Below are 22,255 nucleotides of genomic sequence, written 5' to 3' on the forward strand. Positions count from 1 at the left end.
GAGGAAACAACAATGCAGGGGTTTGAACGCAGGACCTCCCTGGACCACCTACTCTGATACCATATTAAACTACCAATTCACCTAAAAGCTTAAATTAGTGGTTGAAGGCAAATTTAATTATATATAACTAACAAAATGAAAGAAATATGCTAAGATCTTCCCACGTTACTCGAAACCCTTTTCGAAGTACTTCATCTGGAAAAGAAAAAATCAAAGAAGATTTTGGCAAAACATTCCTTAAAAGCCTAGATATTTGAAGATCAAGTACCCGTTGTGTTTGAGGAAAATCGTGCTCATTCTCTTTCATCAGCTCATTCCAGCAGCTCCAAGCTGTTTTTAGAGGCTAATTCAGATTTATTGGAAGTTAGTTGCACCCAAGTTCAAGCTCCAGCCCGTTCTTCTAAGTCAGTTTCTCATCATTCTCACTCTACCCAATTTAAGTACTTTGAGTTTTCTATGCCTAACTCCAAGGTTAAATTTTTAGGGGCTTTTGAGCAAAACCTCTTTCAACCAATTCAACAAGAAGGGTGAGTCTTCTTTTGACTCCCCTTTTAGCATTAGTAGTGAGGACTAGGAGCATTTGGATAGGTCAATTAAGCTTGAAAGTCAGAAACATTTAGAGCCTTTAGAAACATATCTCAATGCCTGTTTCAATGCAAGGAATAGCCAAGATCCAAAAATTTGCCTTTTGCAACTCATTCTTGTCCCCAGTCTTGAGAATACTAGATCATTTAAAGTCGATAGTTGCTAATTGTGGAATTATTCTAATTTGGTTCTTCAGCCGTTAATGTATTTCTCCTTGATGTTGGACCAACTTCAGTCTTTCTTGGATTTCTCTTCATGTGGGTGGCTAGTAAAAGCCTTTATGCTGCTGAAATATTGGAGACTTTTTCGAGCTTTGTAAGACCCACACCTAAGTTAGAAGGTTATAATTCTGGCTGTGTAAAAATAGGCTTTTTGAAGGAAAGGTTATGAAGAGAAGTTAAGGCTTGGCGATGAAGCAAGACTACGCGTTAAGAGTTGACAATTAAGTTAGTTCGTGAGAAAGGTAAAGTGATAAGATTTGAAGATTAAATGATTATGCGATTAAGGTGTTTTGCGATATGAAAGATTAGGCGAGAAGAGTAAGGAAACTTCCCAGAAATTTCCTAAGTTTTGTAATGGGACACGTGTAGAGATTAAGTTAAGCATGCTTAAATTAAACCTTAAGACTACAAGTGCACCATCAAGAGTAAGAGCTGGGAAGCTGTTAAGAGTTTAAGCATGACTAAGCTTGTTTAAGGAGTAGTAAAAATAGAGGATGGGATCAGAATGTTAAGGATGATTATTTTGAAATTTTGAAGAGAAAAGATTAATTGTTGAAGTGCCGCCAAAGTGTCTACACAAGAAGAAGAAGAAGAAGAAGAGAAGCAGTTCGGGTTTGAGTAACCTAGTAAGGGGAGTGTTTTCTTCCAAACGTCTTAATGTTAAAAGCTTTCTTATAAAGTCTTTACTGATTTGAAATAATGATTTGTCTCTAACTATTTCTAAAGAGATGTATAAGAAAAGCTTATGATATGTTTCAAAGTATGTTTTATGTGTTTCAATGTTTGTTCAAACCGTTAGTCTATTTCCTATCGATGAGCTAACTGTTATGTGTACATAAAGAGTAGCCATGTAGAAAAGGACTACGTGGTGGAGTGAAGCTTGCCAATGTAGAAAAGGACTGCATTGTGTTAGCAGCTTGAGCAATAAGATCGAATCAAAATATTTTCGGATGCTGCTGTTACAGTAGTCTAAACGCGAAGTAATGAGACTTAGCGTAGCGAATGATTTGGGATTCTTGGCGAAAGGAATGATTGTTGACTAATGTGTGTTTATGCGAAATGTTGAGCGTGTATGATTTGTTATGTGAAATGATGTTTACAATAGATATTTTGCGAAAATGATTTCTTAAAACCTTACTAAGTCTGTTGACTTACGTTTTAAAGTTTTATCTTCCAGGAATCAGGCGTTTAGGCCAAGTAAGGAAAGGGTGAGCAGCGGATTGGGGGGGAAGCTGCTAGGTGTTTCGATATAAGTTTAAGTGCTGTTCTTGTATTTTTGGCTAAGTGTTGGAAAGTATTGTAATTGCTTGATTTAAGTAATAAAGACCGAGTTTAGCTTACTTCTTGTGTTAAGTGTTTATATTGCCTAAAGAGTACTATTTATGTTAAGTTTAAGAGGTTAGGCGAAGAACCTCAAGACTAGGTGTCTTTGGCGTTTAACACGTCAACGATACTTAAGTCATACTGCGTCTCGCATGGCAAGCAAGGGCATGTGTGGGGCGGAGTGTGACAAGCTTCCTCTAGTTTTTGGATTAATATGGCAAGGTAGCTTCGAGGTAGTCGGTTGCATCTTCTTGCAAGTTTTTAGATTAGAATTGGTTCTTTATGAGAGAAAATTTTGATTATGCTTTGCATTTAGATTTCTACTGTTATGGTTTTGTTTAGCTGTATTACTTCTGTTTGAAATTTTTTTTTTAGCCTTTGATCTCCTTTGTTGCCTAAGTTTAGCTTTTCTTGTAGCAGAAGACTAAATTTTTCTCTTTTCTTTTGCTCTTAGTATAACACTCCTGTACTTTGAGCTTAAGTCTGTTTTTTTAATAATAAATAAAGAGGCTTGTCTCCGTTAAAAAAAAACACAAGTGGGGGTAAAAGGGAAATGAACCTATACTTTTACCCGATTACCCAATTTAACCCCTTCCTACTTACATATGTGTACTGAGATAATTCTGTTGGCTTTTAATTTTTATAAAAGGAGAAATTTTTTTTAATGAGTTTCGTCTTTGATCAGAGGGTCTGATTGTGACAAAACTCCTTTACCTAGACTCCAATAACCTTCTGTTTTTTGGAATATTATTTATGCTGACAATTGGTTATTTCTACTTATTTCAGTTATTTGGAGTTGGCCTTATTGCCTTGTTGGCGGTTCTTGTCTGACCAACCTGTAGTTGTCACACAGCGCTTGGTTGTGATGGCTAGGGGATTAGCTGATCCTTTGGCATCTGCATACTGTCGTTTGTACTTGACTCATTGTGCACACAAGTTGCCCTCCTGTGATGTAGGTATGTTGTACTGCCATAGAATTGGTTTGAACAACTTTATTGTTTGTGTGGCTTAAAGGGGGTGATTGTGACTTATTCCTGCGTGGTCCTTTGCCTTGATGATTGGATTTATTGTGTTCAACCCTACACTGTTGTTTATAGGGTTTTATACATTTTCCTATTGCCTTTTCCTATTTAACTGGGAGATTTCTTGTTATTTATTTGGTTTAAAATTCTCTACATTTTAATTACTAAGAAAATATGAGTACAAGAATTCTCCAGTTGCCGATTGATGGAGTTTCTTTTAACGGCCTTTGGTTTGGGGTTTAGTTTGTGTGAAACCACTGACATGGGTATATTTGGAACTACTATTAAGATTTTAGTTAGGGTTGAATAGTAATTAGCTAGCAGTGCTTTGATTATAAATAAAGGAACATAACCCTCTCGAGGGGCTGTTGATATTGTAATTTTTTCTTGATATTGCAGCATAGTTATCCTTGTGTTTTCATATATTTTTTGTGATCCAATATAGTTTGTCTGTGTTTTCATATATTTTCTGTGATTTGGTAACCTAACAGTTTGGCTTAAATTTTATTTCTAGCTTTAATGGAGATATAATGTTTTGGTGCTAAGGGGGTGTCAATCTAGTTGAGATGTCCGGATGCACCTTTTGATCCCCTTGTTTATGGCTCTCTAGGCTTCTTTATTATGCTTATTGTATAACTCTCTTGTACTTTGTTATTATTAATAAAGAAGTTTGTCTTGGTTACAAAAATAAATAAATAAGTAAGATTTGATATTGTTGCTGCTTCTTTTGTAAGTGTTAATTTGTGAGTTTGGCTGGTTTGTTGGTGCTTGATATTTTGAGGGTAATTTCTGTCAGATGTATTATTAATTTTGTGTATTACATTGAATAAATAGAGTACATAATGAATCTTTTACAAAGGTGGATGAATAGACACCAACAATTCACTAAAGGAAAATACATAAAAGGAAAATACCAAGAAGGAAAATAATGATTAGGACTAAACCGTAATTTTCTTTTGTTGGATATTATATTAAATTTATCCTCGCCCATCAGCTTGAGCTTTTGGGTGAATTGGTGATTTAATATGGTATCAGAGTAAGTGGTCCAGGAAGGTCTTGTGTTCAAGCCCAAACAACTTTATGTCATTCTCATTTAATGTTAATTTCCATTTCGTGGAACTTTTTGGATATTTCTAGCCTACAAGTGAAGAGAGTGTTGGATATTATAAAATGTACCCTCACCCATCAACTTAAGCTTTTAGAGGAATTGGTGAGTTAAACCTTTTAACATCCTCCCCCAAACTCAAGGGGTAGAAATGCGAACAACTTGAGTTTGTAAAGAAAACTTCCAAATCAAGCCAGCATATCTGGCTGGAAACGAAAATCCATGAAGAACAAAAACACGAAAAATTTGTTGGTTGAAAATAGAAACCTGTGAAGAATAGAAACAAAAACGAACTTTTGGGCTTGAAACAAAGATCCTCATGTAGAGATCTAAAACAAAACCCATGAACGACCTGTTTGAAAGCGAAACAAAGACTACAAGAAAGTTCCTTTTCTTTTCTTTTCCCCTTTCTTTCTTTCTCTCACTTCCCTCGCTCCAATTGCCATAATTGCAGATAAACCAATTATGTTAGTTTTGTATTCAACTTAACGTGAATTGGAAAGAACAAGTGTATAGGCCAAGGCAAAGTTTTTGAGGCTAAGAACTCCAATTCTCTAAGTCGAGCTGGCCAATTTTTGATTGATGCATATGAGATATTGAACTGGCCAATTTTTGTACTAGATGTGCGACTAAAATGATTATTTCATTCTTATTGTGAGATGTCATTTTCTTTTTTCAGGAGTGCTAATCTCATGTGTCAATGACATGAATGTTCAACTGAAACATTTCATAACAGCAAAAGAAACTGACAGTTCTACGGATAACAAAGTCTTGCTTGTCAGTGTGATGGAACCAACAATTGAATATATTGTAAAATGCATGTTTAAGTATGTTTCTCAGGTATGCTGTCTTCACGTATGATATGAGGTGCTTTCAGTTTTTATGTGGTTACATTCCACCCTGAAGTTGTCCTAAATAGACAACCAGTTCAATTAGTTTGGACATTTACACAATTTTCAGGAAGACAGGAGAAATTAAAATGAAGATGTAAAAAATGTAGATAGTGACTTATTAAGATTATCAATTAAGTTGATTAACAATGTTGGAAGAAAGAGGAGAAAATTAATTTTAAAACACAATTAAATATAATATGAGACTTAAAAGAGAGAAGTGAAAACGAGGAAGGGATTCTGTAGAATCAAGAATGAGGGCATTTTTTTGAAATTGCTAAGAAGTTTGTCAAAGATTACGTTATGTTAAAGCTACATAAATTTGATTGGCTGATTCTCATCGTCTTTCCAATGTCCTCTTTAAAGAGAGAATTAGACAGAACACTTCTAGCGCTTGGCCTAGGAAGGAATATGGAGATTTCACAGTGTGTCTCAGTCGTTCTTCATCACATATTAAAGGAACTTGCAGTTGAAGTAGTAAGCTCGAATGCTATGGAATTTCTCCAGCTCATTAATCAGAGCAATGATTCATCCTTCCGTCAGGTATTCTTATCTGGTGATATGCTATAAATTAATTATTCTGCAGTTGGTTTGGTAACTATCAAATCTGGTGCTGCAATATTTACTAATTTTCTCAGTGGTCATTTCTTATTTATATTGGCTTTTGGATCTTTCATTTTTTAAATCCATCTTTGGGTTCAGTTCATGAATTACAGGTTGCTCGGGCTCAGGCTTTGTGAGAAGAGACCTCCAGTGTATATTGTGGACACTTTAGTGAATAACGTACTCAAGGTAAGGAACTATATTTAGTTTCTTTCATCTTATATTCTTAAAGTAACGGTTTCAAATTATGAGAGTAACTTTTACTGAAATTTGTGCTTTTAGGGAGACTGGTTAATTACCTTACGATTTACCGGTACTTGGATTTTTATCTTTATTTTTTATTGTATTTCTAACTACTCAAAATTCTTTTTCTTTAAAACTGAGTGTAGCCCTAATATATATACAATGATAGGAGCCAAATATGGCAAACCAATCAACGGCAAAAAGAATGAAACTAAGGAAACAATATTAAATATAAAAGGAAGGTGTACAAAATGCTAAAACAAGATTCCAAAGAGAGAAGGGAAGGAGGAAGACTTTCTATATTCATTAGTCAACACTCCCCTACAAGCTGGATTTTATATTGTTAGAATTATTTTTGGAAAGAATAATATATAAGATTTTATTTCCTAAATATTTCCTAGATATTTTCCTTTCTTACTCTTATTGTACTCTATTTATTCTCTCCCTTTGTACCTATTGGATTCATATTAGAAAATAATAAAAACTAAAAACATCGTGGTTTTTCTCCCGGTTCTCGGGTTTCCACGTAAACCGGTTTCGTGTTTATTGCTTTCAATATGGTATCAGAGCGAAGCAACAACGAAACCCTAGAAAATTTTTTAGGAATCACTCGGACCAAAACAGTCGCTGCCGCCGCCGCCGTGGACACCACCATGGAAAAACTACTCCACCGGATTCAGCCGCCGCCGATCTATCCAATGGGCCAACCTCCGCCGCCGTCCGCGCAACTTTCCGGCCAGGAACCAATTCACGCGCTACCTCTGTCGGGAGCGTGGGCCCACGCGCCGCCGCCCGTTAATCTCACCGCTCATCCCATCCGCTTCTACGCGTCGTCGCCTGTCCAACCGTCTCACTCTTCCAGTCATCTGCCGCCGCACGCGCCGCCCATCGCCGCCGGACAACAACCTTCAAAACTGTCAAATCTGTACAGCAGTGCAAATCTGTACAACAGTGCAAATCTGTCCGTCGACCCTTTACAGCAACCTTCCTGCTATAGGAACGAGGTTGACCAACACCATAACAGATTGTGGATTGAAGTGGGCGAGCCATCGGCACCCTCCAGTTATGGACAGCCATATGTTCATGGTCTCGGGATTAATCATACCTATAGGAGAGCTGTTTTTGAAGTTAGTACATCCTTGGCACAAACCGATCTACCGATGTATTCTAAGAACCCGGTAATTTCGCTCCTAACGTGCCTTCAAATTATATAACTAACTCTGTTGCCTTTAGTGCTCAATCCTTGACCCATGATAATGAGAAACCAATTTCTCGTTTGTGAGCACTGCAAGAAACAACGGCATACCAAGGATCGGTGTTGGAAACTCCACGGTCGGCCCCTAAGAGGTAACAAACGCTCCTCTAAGGAGCAACAGAACTTAGGGCGTACCGATGTTAGGGAGACTGCTAGCACCTCTCAGCCCATTGGCCCTACTGCTAGTCAGAGCTCTCCTACTCTAAGCGTCATTGCTCAATCAGGTATGTCTCAGTCCTTTGGCCTTATTAGTGTTGATGGGACGAATCCCTGGATTTTGGACTCGGGGGCCACAGATCACTTGACAGGTTTCTCAGAGCATTTTGTCACTTATACCCCCTGTGCCGGTAATGAGAAAATCCGGATAGTCGATGGCTCTTTAGCTCCGATTTCTGGAAAGGACAAATAGTCCTCTTTGATGGTTTCTCCCTTCAGAATGTTTTGCATGTGCCTAAGCTTTCTCACAATCTGTTATCTATCAGTAGGATCACCCGTGAGCTGCACTGTAAAGCTACTTTCTTACTTGAGTCTGTTTGCTTTCAGGACTTGAATTCAGGGAGGACGATTGGCACTGTCCGGCATAGCAGGGGACTTTACATCCTTAATGATGATACCTCCGGTAGTAGTATCTCTACGACTAGTTTACTGTCTTCCTATTTTAGCACCTCTGAACATGACTTTATGTTGTGGCATTTTCGGTTAGGTCACCCGAACTTTACGTATATGAAATATTTGTTTCCCCATCTCTTTCTTAAAATAGATGTCTCCTCGTTATCTTGTGATGTGTACATTCGGGCAAAACATCGTGTTTCTTTTCCCTCACAACCATATAAACCCACACAACCGTTTACCCTTATCCATAGTGACGTTTGGGGTCCCTCCAAGGTCACCACCTCATCTGGGAAAAGGTGGTTTGTAACCTTCACTGATGATCATACCCGTCTTACCTGGGTCTACCTTATCACCGATAAATCTGAGGTTTCTGCTATTTTCCAAAACTTCTATCACACCATTGAAACACAATTCCATAAAAAAATAGCTATTCTTCGGAGTGACAACGGTCGGGAATTCTAAAACCATAACCTTAGTGAATTTCTAGCCTCTAAGGGGATTGTTCACCAAAACTCGTGCGCCTACACTCCTCAACAAAATGGAGTGGCCGAGCGAAAAAATTGTCACCTTCTGGAAGTAGCCTGTTCCCTTATGCTTTCCACTTCCCTTCCTTCATACCTGTGGGGAGATGCTATTCTTACAGCAGCTCATTTAATCAATAGAATGCCTTCTCGTATCCTCCACCTTCAAACTCCCTTAGAATGCCTTAAGGAGTCCTACCCCTCTACTCGTCTCGTTTTAGAGGTTTCTTTTCGTGTGTTTGGGTGTACCGCTTATGTCCATAGTTTTGGCCCTAATCAGACCAAATTTACCCCTGGGGCTCAGGCGTGTGTGTTTGTTGGGTATCCCCCTCACCAGCGTGGTTATAAATGTTTTCACCCGCCGTCCAGGAAATACTTTGTCACTATGGATGTTACTTTCTGTGAGGACCGACCCTATTTTCTCGTTAGCCATCTTCATGGGGAGAGTGTGAGTAAAGAGTCTAACAGCACCTTTGAATTTATCGAACCTACTCCTAGTACCGTGTCTGACATTGATCCTCACCCTATAATCCTCCCTACAAACCAAGTTCCTTGGAAAACATACTACAGGAGGAATCTCAGAAAGGAAGTCGGGTCCCCTACTAATCAACCGTCGGCTCCAGTCCAAGACTTCGAACCTCCTCGAGACCAAGGTATGGAAAACCCTACAGAACCTTGTACTAATAATACGATGAGTGAGAATGACAAGTCTAATGCTGCTGTTCTTGAAAATATGGAAGAAAAGAACCATGGTGATGAGACTGAGGTTAGAATAGAAACCAGTAACGATGAGGCTGAACAGGGCCATACAAGGAAACATGATGAATATGATCCTTCTCTTGATCTTCCTATTGCACTGAGAAAAGGTACTAGGTCTTGTACAAAGCACTCTATATCTAATTATGTGTCATACGAGAATCTATCACCACAGTTCAGAGCTTTTACTGCCGGCCTTGACTCTACCACAATACTGAGAATTATTTATATTGCTTTAGAGTGCCCTGAATGGAAGAATGCTGTTATGGAAGAGATGAAAGCTCTTGAAAAGAATAACATCAGGGAGATCTGTGCCCTATCTAAGGGACACAAGCCTGTGGGATGCAAATGGGTGTTCACTCTCAAATACAAAGCAGATGGAACTCTTGACAGACACAAGACAAGGTTAGTTGCAAAAGGATTTACTCAGACCTATGGTGTTGATTATTCAGAAACTTTTTCTCCTGTTGCTAAGTTGAATATTGTCAGGGTCCTTCTTTCTGTTGCTGTAAACAAAGATTGGCCTCTATATCAGCTGGATATTAAAAATGCTTTTCTGAATGGAGATCTAGTAGAGGAGGTCTACATGAGCCCTCCGCCTGGTTTTGAAGCCCAGTTTGGTCAACAGGTTTGTAAACTCCAGAAATCCTTATATGGTCTGAAACAATCACCTAGAGCATGGTTTGACAGATTTACTACTTTTGTCAAGTCCCAAGGATATAGTCAGGGACACTCTGATCACACTTTATTTACAAAAGTTTCCGAGACAGGGAAGATTGTAGTTCTGATAGTTTATGTGGATGACATCGTTTTGTCTGGAGATGATCAGGCAGAAATTAGTCAACTTAAGCAGAGAATAGGTAATGAATTTGAAATCGAGGATTTGGGAAATCTGAAATATTTCCTTGGAATGGAGGTGGCCAGATCTAAAGAAGGCATCTCCGTGTCTCAGAGAAAATACACCCTTGATCTGCTAACCGAGACAGGTATGTTGGGATGTTGTCTCGCTGACACTCCTATTGAATTCAACTGTAAACTAGGAAACTCTGTTGATCAAGTTCCAGTTGATAAGGAACAATATCAACGCCTTGTGGGTAAATTGATTTACTTATCTCATACTCATCCTGATATTTCCTTTGCTGTTAGTGCTGTCAGCCAGTTTATGCAAGCTCCCTATGAGGAACACATGGAAGCTGTCAAAAGAATTTTGAGATACTTAAAAACGATACCTGGCAAAGGGTTGATGTTTAGAAAGACAGACAAAAAGACCATTGAGGCATATACTGACTCGGATTGGGCAGGATCTATTGTTGACAGAAAGTCTACCTCTGGTTATTGTACCTTTGTTTGGGGTAATCTTGTAACTTGGAGGAGTAAGAAACAAAATGTTGTGTCCAGAAGCAGTGCTGAGGCTGAATATAAAGCTATGAGTTTGGGAATATGTGAGGAAATTTGGCTCCAGAAAGTCCTGTCTGATCTTCATCAGGAATGTGAGACTCCATTGAAGCTTTTTTGTGATAATAAAGCTGCTATTAGTATTGCTAACAACCCAGTTTAGCATGATAGAACTAAACATGTTGAGATTGATCGGCATTTCATCAAAGAAAGACTTGACAGTGGGAGCATACGCATTCCGTACATCCCTTCGAGCCAACAGGTTGCTGATGTCCTTACCAAGGGGCTTCTCAGACCAAACTTCGACTTTTGTGTTAGCAAGTTGGGCCTCATTGATATTTACGTTTCAACTTGAGGGGGAGTGTTAGAATTATTTTTTGGAAAGAATAATATATAAGATTTTATTTCCTAAATATTTCCTAGATATTTTCCTTTCTTACTCCTATTGTACTCTATTTATTCTCTCCCTTTGTACCTATTGGATTCATATCAGAAAATAATAAAAACTAAAAACATCGTGGTTTTTCTCTCGGTTTTCGGGTTTCCACGTAAACTGGTTTCGTGTTTATTGCTTTCAATATATATGTTGATCAACTCCAATTAGCTTTTGAAGCTTCAAAAGTGTTCTTGAATAGGGATTTTGTAAGGACATCACGTTCTGCATCTCAGTAGGTATGTAGTTAAGGCAAACGTTTTTGTGAAATTTTCTCCTTAATAAAGTGTCGATTGATATCCACATGTTTTATCCGATCATGATGGGCTTGGTCTTTGGTGATACTTATAGTCGCTTGATTGTCATAATGTCCCTCCCTTGGTTCTTTTGATGTGAATTTAAGTTATGATAGGATCCTTTTGAGCCAAATTCCTTCACATATTCCTTGAGCTAGAGCCTTTAGTTCTGCTTCAGCCCTACTCCTGAATATGACTGATTGTCTCTTGCTTCACCAAGTGACAAAGTTTCTCCAAACAAAGGTAAAATATTCGCTAGTCGATCTTCAGTCTGTTTTGGAGCTTGCCCATTTGACATATTTGGAGACTCTAATGTTTCCTTTTCTAGATTTCTTAAAGTATAATCCTTCTCCTGGAGTTCCTTTCAAGTACCTGAGTATTAAACAACTTGCATATTTTCTTTGGTTGGACTGTTCATAAGTTGACTTAAGCTTACTGCAAAACATATATAAGGTCTAGTGTGAATTAGGCAGATTAATTTTCCGACAAGTCTTTGATAACGATCTTTGTTTACTATTAAACCACCAATTCACCCAAAAGCTTAAACTTGTGGTTGAAGACAAATTTAATTATATATCACAACATTCTCCCTCACTTGTAGGCTTGAAATATTTGAAAGGCCCAACAAGTGTAAATCAATTTTACCTCACTGTTGGCTTGAAATACTTGAAAGGTCCAACAGTGAAAATTAACTTTAATTGGGGAGGAAACAACAATATAAGGGCTTGAACACAGGACCTCCCTGAACCACCTGCTCTTGTACCATATTAAACCATCAATCCACCCAAAAGTTTAAGCTCGTGGTTGAAGGCAAGTTTAATTATATATCACAACATTTACCATTGTGTTTTAGTTGCTTATATGCTGTCAACTGGAGTGTTGGATGGTTTACATCCAAGCATACCTGTTTCCTTTAAAAGGTCCAAGACATATTTTCTTTGAAAAATACTCAAACCTTCCTTTAAGCGAGCCACTTCCATCCCTAAGAAGTTTTTGAGATTGCCTTAGTCTTTCACATCGAATTCCTTGGCTAAAAGCTTTTGATTTCTTATTTCTTCTTCATGGCCACCTGTAAGGATAATGTCAAAACAATGATAATTGCTATTTTTCCCTTGCAAGGATGTTTGACAAAAAGGGTATTGTTAGATTGGCACTGCTAATACTCGTTGTTCTTTACTACCTTTGGAAACTTTTCAAACCAGATCCTAGGGGATTGTTTTAAGCAATACAGGGATTTCTTGAGTTTGCAGACCTTATAGGTTTTTGTTAATTCTATACCGGTAGGTATATCCATATATACTTCTTCTAAGTCTCCATTAAGGAAGACATTTTTTTATATCTAAGTATCCAATCATTATCTACCACTAAAGAGAAAAGGACACGAATAGTAATTAATTTTGCTATGGGGGAAAAATCTTTCTTGATAGTCAATGCCGTAAGATTGGGTGAACCCTTTCGCAACAAGTCGGGCTTTGAGCCTATCTAAGTGAAAAATTGCATTGCGACTTTTCACTCACATATCTGTATATTTCAGGATTTGTGTTCTTGAGAGTTCTTGTTAAGAGGTATCCTAACAGATTCACTTATATAATTCAACCTAGTCGTATGTAAGTGTTAGAATTAGTACTTTTGGAAAGAATAAAATATACTTTTGGAAAAAATAAAATATAAGATTTTATTTCCTAAATATTTCCTAAATCTTTTCCTTTCTTATTCCTATTGTACTCTATTTATACTCCCTTTGTACCTATTGTTTTTGTTCATAAGAAAAATAATAAAAACTAAAGTATCGTGGTTTTTCTCCCGGTTCTCGGGTTTCCACGTAAGTCTCGGGTTGTTGTTAATTGCTTTCAATATGGTATCAGAGCAAAGCAATAACGAAACCCTAGAAAATAACCTAGGAGAAACCCAGATCGAAACTGAACCCGTCACCGCCGCCGCCGCCGCCGCCGCCGGAATCGCCGCCGCCGTGGACGCCGCCGTCTCCGCCGCCATGGAGAAACTGCTCCAGAACCTACAGAAACCGCCGATCTACCCAACGGGAGTGGTTCCGCAGCCGTACGCGCCGCCGTCTGACCAGAAGTTGATTCACGCGCCGCTCGTGTCCGGCGCGTGGGCCCACGCGCCGCCGCCGTTTCACGTCACCGCCCATCCCGTTCCCTTCTACGCGCCGTCGGATGTCCAGCCGTCAAACCCTTCCGGCCATCCGCATCCTCATGCGCCATCTACGAGCTCCGGACAGCATCCCTCAATCGTAAATCTGTCAAATCAGTACAGTAAGCAGCAGCTGTACGTTGACCCTTTACAGCAACCGCTGTTTTCTGGTAACGGAATTGATCAACCCCAAAACAGATCGGACATTGAAGCGGGCGAATCTTCAACGCATTCCAAACCAACCGAGTTGCCGATGTATTCCAAGAACCCGGTAACTTCGTTCCCTAATTCACAGTCAAATTATATAACTGGCTCTTTGGGTTCGTCTACAGGGAATTTTTCAGGCGAAAAATTAAATGGTCAAAATTATTTTTCTTGGTCACAATCAATAAAGATGTTCTTCAAAGGTCGATACCAGTTCGGATTATTAACTGGAGAGACTGTACGTCCTCCACCAGGAGACGCCTTGGAACGACTCTGGAAAGGAGAGGACTCACTTATTCGGTCCATGCTGATTAATAGTATGGAACCACAGATCGGCAAGCCTTTACTATATGCAGCCACAGCAAAAGATTTGTGGGATACAACTCAGACCCTTTACTCGAAACGACAGAATGCCTCTCGGTTATATACACTGCGAAAACAGGTCCATAATTGCAAACAAGGGACCCTGGACGTAACTACCTATTTTAACAAGCTCTCTCTCCTCTGGCAAGAGATGGATTTGTGCAGAGAGACAGTTTGGGACACACCAAATGACAGTACACAATATGCTAAACTTGAAGAGGCTGACCGTGTTTATGACTTCCTTGCAGGACTTAATCCCAAATTTGATAATGTTTGTGGTCGTATACTCGGACAAAGACCTCTTCCCTCCCTAATGGAAGTTTGTTTTGAAGTCCGCCTGGAAGAGGATCGCACTAATGCCATGGGTGTATTGACTACCCCTACCATCGACTCCGCAGCCTTTAGCGCTCGGTCCTCAAATCATGACAGTGACAAGAATAATGGGAAGTCAATTCCTGTGTGTGAGCACTGCAAGAAACAATGGCACACCAAGGATCAGTGTTGGAAACTCCACGGTCGTCCCCCAGGAGGTAAGAAACGGTCCTCCAACGAGAAACAGAACTCAGGACGTGCCTACATTAGTGAGACTACACCTGCTAGCACTTCTCAATCAACTGATCCTACTGTGAGCCAGACCAAGACTCCGACTCTGGGTGCCATTGCTCAGTCAGGTATGCCTCAGTCCCTTGGGCTTATTAGCGTTGATGGGAAGAATCCCTGGATCTTAGACTCGGGGGCTACAGATCACTTGACAGGTTCTTCAGAACACTTTATCTCATATGCCCCGTGTGCCGGTAATGAAAAAATCCGAATAGCCGATGGCTCTCTAGCTCCGATCGCTGGCAAAGGACAAATAGTTCCCTTTGACGGTTTTGCTCTCCAGAATGTTTTGCATGTCCCTAAACTGTCTTACAATTTGTTATCTATAAGCAAGATCACTCGTGAGTTGCATTGTAAAGCTATCTTCTTACCTGAATCGGTTTATTTTCAGGACATGAGCTCGGGGAGGACGATTGGCAGTGCCCGGCATAGCAGGGGACTTTACATCCTTGATGATGATACCTCATGTAGTAGTTTGTCTAGGGTTAGTTTACTGTCATCCTACTTTAGCACTTCTGAACAAGACTGTATGTTGTGGCATTTTCGACTGGGCCACCCAAACTTTACATATATGCAACATTTATTTCCCCACCTTTTTTCTAAAGTTGATGTCTCTTCTCTATCTTGTGATGTGTGTATCCGGGCAAAACAACATCGAGTCTCTTTTCCCTCACAACCATATAAACCTACACAACCGTTTAACCTCATCCATAGTGACGTTTGGGGTCCTTCCAAGGTCACCACCTCCTCGGGAAAGCGGTGGTTTGTAACTTTCATTGATGACCATACCCGTCTCACCTGGGTCTACCTTATCTCAGATAAATCCGAGGTTCCATCCATTTTCCAAAACTTCTATCATACTATCAAAACACAATTTCATACAAAAATTGCAATTCTTCGAAGTGATAATGGTCGGGAATTCCAAAACCATAACCTTAGTGAATTTCTAGCCTCCAAGGGGATTGTTCACCAAACCTCATGTGCCTACACTCCTCAACAAAATGGAGTGGCCGAACGAAAAAACCGACACCTTGTGGAAGTAGCCCGTTCACTTATGCTTTCCACTTCCCTTCCATCATACCTGTGGGGAGATGCTATTCTTACAGCTGCTCACTTAATCAATAGAATGCCTTCTCGTATCCTCCACCTTCAGACTCCCTTAGATTGTCTTAAGGAGTCTTACCCCTCTACTCGTCTTGTTTCTGAGGTTCCTCTTCGTGTGTTTGGGTGCACCGCCTATGTCCATAATTTCGGCCCTAATCAGACCAAATTTACCCCTCGGGCTCAGGCCTGTGTGTTTGTTGGGTATCCCCTTCACCAACACGGTTATAAATGTTTTCACCCGCCGTCTAGGAAATATTTTGTCACTATGGACGTTACTTTCTGTGAAAACCGACCCTACTTTCCTGTTAGCCATCTTCAGGGGGAGAATGTGAGTGAAGAGTCTAACAACACCTTTGAATTTGTTGAACCTACTCTTATTACCGTGTCTGACATTGATCCTCATCCCATAATCTTACCCACAAACCAAGTTCCCTGGAAAACATATTACAGGAGGAATCTCAGAAAGGAAGTTGGGTCCCCTACTAGTCAACCGCCGGCTCCAGTCCAAAATTTCGAACCTCCTCGAGACCAAGGTATGGAAAACCCTACAAAACCTTGTACTAATAATACAATGAGTGAGAATGACAAGTCTGATATTGCTGTTCTTGAAAATATGGAAGAAAAGAACTGTGATGATGAGACTGAGGTTAGAATAGAAACCAGTAACGATGAAGCTGAACAGGGTCATACAAGAAAACTTGATGAGTATGATCCCTCTCTTGACATTCCAATTGCATTGAGAAAAGGTACCAGATCATGCACTAAACATCCCATTTGCAACTATGTTTCCTATGATAATCTCTCTCCACAGTTTAGAGCGTTTACAGCAAACCTTGACTCTACCATAATACCGAAAAATATCTACACTGCTCTAGAGTGTCCTGAATGGAAGAATGCTGTTATGGAAGAGATGAAGGCTCTCGAAAAGAATAGAACTTGGGAGATCTGTGCTCTACCCAAGGGACATAAAACTGTAGGATGCAAATGGGTATTCTCTCTCAAATACAAAGCAGATGGTACGCTTGATAGACACAAGGCAAGGTTAGTTGCAAAGGGGTTCACTCAAACCTATGGTATTGACTATTCGGAAACCTTTTCTCCAGTTGCTAAATTGAATACTGTTAGAGTCCTGCTATCTGTTGCTGTGAACAAAGATTGGCCTCTATACCAGCTGGATGTTAAGAATGCTTTTTTGAATGGAGACCTTGTGGAGGAAGTCTACATGAGCCCCCCACCAGGATTTGAAGCCCAATTTGGTCAGGAGGTGTGTAAACTCCAAAAATCTCTATATGGTCTGAAACAGTCTCCGAGAGCATGGTTTGACAGATTCACTACCTTTGTCAAGTCCCAAGGGTACAGTCAAGGGCACTCTGACCATACTTTATTTACAAAGGCTTCCAAAACAGGAAAGATAGCTATTCTAATTGTTTATGTGGATGACATTGTTTTGACTGGAGATGATCAAACAGAAATCAGCCAACTAAAGCAGAGAATGGGTGATGAATTTGAAATCAAAGACTTGGGCAATCTGAAATATTTCCTTGGAATGGAGGTGGCTAGATCAAAAGAAGGTATTTCCGTGTCTCAGAGAAAATACACCCTTGATTTGCTAACCGAGACAGGTATGTTGGGATGTCGTCCTGCTGATACTCCTATTGAATTCAACTGTAAACTAGGAAACTCTGATGATCAAGTTCCAGTTGATAAAGAACAATATCAGCGCCTTGTAGGTAAATTAATTTACTTATCCCATACTCGTCCGGATATTTCCTTTGCTGTGAGTGTTGTCAGCCAGTTTATGCAGGCTCCCTATGAGAAACATATGGAAGCTGTTAACAGAATCCTGAGATACTTGAAAAATACACCTGGTAAAGGGTTGATGTTTAGAAAAACAAATAGAAAGACCATTGAGGCATATACTGACTCAGATTGGGCAGGATCTGTTATTGATAGAAAGTCTACATCCGGTTATTGTACCTTTGTTTGGGGCAATCTTGTAACTTGGAGGAGTAAGAAGCAAAGTGTTGTGGCCAGGAGCAGTGCTGAGGCTGAATACAGAGCTATGAGTCTGGGAATATGTGAGGAAATTTGGCTCCAGAAAGTCTTGTCAGATCTTCATCAGGAATGTGAGACACCATTGAAGCTTTTTTGTGATAATAAAGCCGCTATTAGTATTGCTAACAACCCAGTGCAACATGATAGAACTAAACATGTTGAGATTGATCGGCATTTCATCAAAGAAAGACTTGACAGTGGAAGCATATGCATTCCGTACATTCCTTCAAGCCAACAGATTGCTGATGTTCTTACCAAGGGGCTTCTCCGACCACACTTCGACCTTTGCGTTAGCAAGTTGGGACTCATTGATATTTACCTCCCAACTTGAGGGGGAGTGTTAGAATTAGTACTTTTGGAAAGAATAAAATATACTTTTGGAAAAAATAAAATATAAGATTTTATTTCCTAAATATTTCCTAAATCTTTTCCTTTCTTATTCCTATTGTACTCTATTTATACTCCCTTTGTACCTATTGTTTTTGTTCATAAGAAAAATAATAAAAACTAAAGTATCGTGGTTTTTCTCCCGGTTCTCGGGTTTCCACGTAAGTCTCGGGTTGTTGTTAATTGCTTTCAATAGTAAGTATGCTTGGGTGCTCTAAACTAGTATTTTCTCAGTGGTTACATTATGAATTCCTCAACCATTCAAAGTGAAACAATTTTTTAAACCCAATGTTGCAGCTTATGTAAGATGGTGGATTATTCATTCAACTGGCCTACAATATCTAGTCACTTGATGTGTCTTTTTTCGGTTCTGCTGCAAAATGTTTTTGCTCCTCTTACGAAATGGATTTATTTTCTATACCAGGTCATTGAACAAAATGAGAGCCTTGACGAGTATCTGATGGTGATTGATGCCTATTTGGATATTGTTCTTCAGAATCATTTGGTAAACTCGAATCAGCACGTGGCCTTCTTGATTAGGATCATTTATTACTTTATTATCTTTTTGCTTACATAATATCATCTCAAGCCTTTTGAATGAACTGTTACTTGAATCCTTTTCTACAAAAAGGAGAAAAGAGAGAAATAAGCACTGGTGTTAAATTTTTGTAATGCATCTTCTTTGGACTTGCTTATCCCTTTTTTTGTAAGGGTGATCTTTGTCAGGTTCGAATCCTGGCCATTCAGCCTATATTTATATATATATATGTACTAAAAAGTGCCTTCTAATTTCAGCTGTACCATAGTCCAAGTTATGATTTTTAAATTTGATGCAACTGTACAACTAACAAAATAAATGCTTTTCATCGTTTTTTAAAAATGAATCAACTACATATGTTTCTTCGGCTGCTTTGAATTATAATTTTGTTCATTCTTATAAGTTTGTCGTGATGACATTGAAAATAGTTCACTTGTGACACTTTCAAAAGCTTCTTTTCTCCTCTGATGTCACCATTTGTTCTGTATAGTGTATTTGTTCTGTATAGTGTTTCGATGCACCTAAATCTGAATTTAAAATTTATAATATACTAAATTCCAGGATAGCTGTATCAAAACAATTTTAGAGGCTATTTCACAGCGATCGTGCAATAAACAGATAGATGAAAATGGAGTCATCAGTTTGCAGTCAATCCTAGGGAAGCTTCTTTCTCATTACCAGCATTTGGAAGATGTATTTGCTCTAGTATGGATCTTCAGCTCTATCAAACTTCTACATAGCATTTTTCCCGTGATTCTATCCATTGTATAGTTTGAATTAGAACTATCATATAATTGAAGATGTCATGATCTAATTGTTTCTTTAATTTCATTTTATGAAATAGAGCCTGACATGCTAATAACTGCCGCAAATCTCTTTCTTCTTAGAGCCATTTTCTGGAGATTTTGGATTTGCTTGTTGGGGGATCAAGGAGCATTATCGTCATTGATATTCTTAAAATGGCTACTAGGTAACTTCAAAGTTTTTTGCTATTCATTTCTGATTGTTATCATTAATATTATTATTTTGTATGTACGTATGAATGCCATATATTCTTCCTAAACCACAGCTTTTGTTAGTACTTTGCATTCATTTCTGGTGGTCGCTATCAAATTCTTATTTCGTTGGCCAGGAACTCTTACATACGTGATCCAGCAACCATAGAATTGCTTTTTGAAATTTCTCAGGCTCTTAATGATAGCTTTGATTTTGCCAACATGAAAGATGATGATAACCAACCAGAACATTTGCTTTCTCGTTTTGTCCAACTGGTATGCGAGTTAATTTGATATCTAAAGTTTTGTTTGATAACCATTTCGGTTTTGGTGCTAAAGAATTAAGTTTGCACTACAATCACTACTTCTACCTATATTTTTCTTGTTTTAGTATTTACTCTTTAAACATGTTTTCAACACCATTTCCTTCCAAAAAAACAAAACAAAACAAAAAAACAAAAAACAAAATATTGTGTGGAATTAAGCATTATTTTCGAAAACATAAAAGCCAAATTGTTATCAAACGGGACTTAAGATTGTGACTTTCATTTTCTAATGCTAAGGACTTTTTGGATGGTGGCTTTGTATGAAATTCGTACAGGTGGACTTTGGGATAGAGAGGGAGCGCCATCTAGCATTCTTAGTTGAGTGTCGTGGAGCATTTGGTACAATAGACAAGCTTAAGGTTGGTGCATATTTTCTTGTGATTGACAATTTGACGTTTTTCTACTTCTGGTAGATTCTTACGGTTTACTTGGGTAATCAACTAATTTATGATCACCTCATTCAATCTTCAGTGTCTATTCAAGTATTTTTTTTGTGTCATCATGTAGAACCAGCTCTCTGATTGGTGCTCAGTTTTAACAACTGTAGCCAATTTGCTGGGCAGCAATTTAAGTCAAGCTGCCAGTGTGGAACTTATAAATTCATGTTTAAAAAGATAAGCTATATAATGGTTATTGACGGCAAATAAATTAACAACACACAGAAGGTTGCAGTGATGCCTAAATATCTCCTACGATGAATTCTTATTTCCAAACCAGTCTCAAGTCTCTTGATATTGCTTTCACTTACTGACAGGAAACTCTTGTGCATTCTAGTAATGGTTTAACAGTAAAGGCTTTAAAAGATACAAAGAATCATGTGAATTTTGTCAAAGCCTGCATAGCGTTTTCTGAAGTCACATTACCGTCAATATCAGCTCAGATTAAGCAGTTTAATCTTTACCTTGAGACTGCAGAGGTAACTTTATCTTTTTGTCTGTGTGAATATTATCATTTGAAATTTTAAACAAGTTGCTAACCTTTCATATTTCTTAGCACATGCTAGGAAACTCCTCTCAAATCAATAGTGATGGACATTGAATTTTGAGGGAGTTGCATATAAACAGATCTGTGATTTTTTTTCATGCCAGGTCGCCTTGTTAGGTGGTCTAATTTCTCACGCGGATGAATTAATAGATTCAGCAATCAGCTGTTTGCACAATATGGAAATTAAGGAGGGTCAGTTCATCACTTCTTTTTGAGGAAGCTATTGCCGTTTTTATTTCTAACATCATATTCAAATCTTTAGTCGGTCGTCAACCTTCAAAATTTTGACAAAGAGAAATACTGTGTGGTTATTTATGCCTGTAAACTAAAATTTCTAAGCAAACGAAGGTGTCACTTATATTTGTTGGATTTCCATCTTCCCTTATACCTTTTGTAATAATAGTTGTGCATGATTTGTATATTTATTATGGAAATTATTTTAAAGGACAAAACTTCTGTTATATTTTGCTATATTTTGGTTCATTTTGTTATATTTAAAAATAGACCTATTTATTATTTATATTTGTCATATTTTTTCCTTTCTTCTATATAAGAGATTGTTGAATTTGGCTTAGAAGATAAAAGAAATACAATATTTCTTTCAAAATTTCAAGTTGGTATTAGAGCCAGACGTTTTGTGGTTGATCTCCTATAATAATATTCTTCTTCCCAATTAATATATATTTTCTTGATAAGAAACAAAACTTCCATAATCAAAAGAGAATTATAAAGGGGAAGTGTGATGAGAGATCCCTACACATCAACAGTTCCACAAAGCAGTTTATATAAAATTGAGGGTAAGATGAGAGATCCCTATATAATCTTTCATAAAGATGCACATTTCTGCAACAATTATTTGTTTAATTTTTCTTTATTTAGATGTTATTATTGGTTTATTTATTTATTTTTTAGTGATATTTAACCGTCATAGCTAAGCCTACTGGCCTAGTGGTCAATAAGGACCATGGGTGTAGTTAAGATGAAGAACTCGTAAAGAGATCAATCCATAACGGTCACTATCTAGGACTTAGTATCCTACGAATTTTCTTGGTGTCTAAATGTAGTAGAGTTGGCTCAAACACTTGTATATATAAAAAAAAATGCCATATTTAGCAACTAGTTACTTTTGCTTCATTAGTTTGTTGTGCATAAATGCTTGGATCTATTTATAATAAAAACATTTAGTGAAATGTTTATGATTATTATGGGCCTGCAAATATTTTTCCTATTGTTAACAGTGGTTTCCATTCTTCAAATGAATATCATGTATCAGATGAATTGAAGT

At 38.3% G+C, this 22,255-nt stretch overlaps 1 protein-coding gene across 5 annotated transcripts in view; it reads left to right on the forward strand.

Moving 5' to 3' along the window:
- Positions 1-22,255, forward strand: part of LOC103490132 (uncharacterized) — a 63,681-nt gene that overhangs the window by 30,679 nt on the left and 10,747 nt on the right. For 4 of the 5 annotated variants that reach the window (XM_008449503.3, XM_051081629.1, XM_008449505.2 and 1 more), the window contains 11 exons: positions 2,916-3,085; positions 4,936-5,096; positions 5,513-5,689; positions 5,849-5,938; positions 18,552-18,632; positions 19,227-19,370; positions 19,553-19,635; positions 19,798-19,936; positions 20,262-20,345; positions 20,741-20,902; positions 21,075-21,162. In XM_008449503.3, coding sequence (XP_008447725.1) covers positions 2,916-3,085; positions 4,936-5,096; positions 5,513-5,689; positions 5,849-5,938; positions 18,552-18,632; positions 19,227-19,370; positions 19,553-19,635; positions 19,798-19,936; positions 20,262-20,345; positions 20,741-20,902; positions 21,075-21,162 — 1,379 coding nt within the window. The remainder of the gene's footprint in view (positions 1-2,915; positions 3,086-4,935; positions 5,097-5,512; positions 5,690-5,848; positions 5,939-18,551; positions 18,633-19,226; positions 19,371-19,552; positions 19,636-19,797; positions 19,937-20,261; positions 20,346-20,740; positions 20,903-21,074; positions 21,163-22,255) is intronic. The other variant, XM_008449504.3, reaches the window with a different exon arrangement.

The sequence above is a fragment of the Cucumis melo genome, chromosome 1 (genome assembly GCF_025177605.1).
Source record: "Cucumis melo cultivar AY chromosome 1, USDA_Cmelo_AY_1.0, whole genome shotgun sequence".
NCBI classification, from domain to species: Eukaryota; Viridiplantae; Streptophyta; class Magnoliopsida; order Cucurbitales; family Cucurbitaceae; genus Cucumis; species Cucumis melo.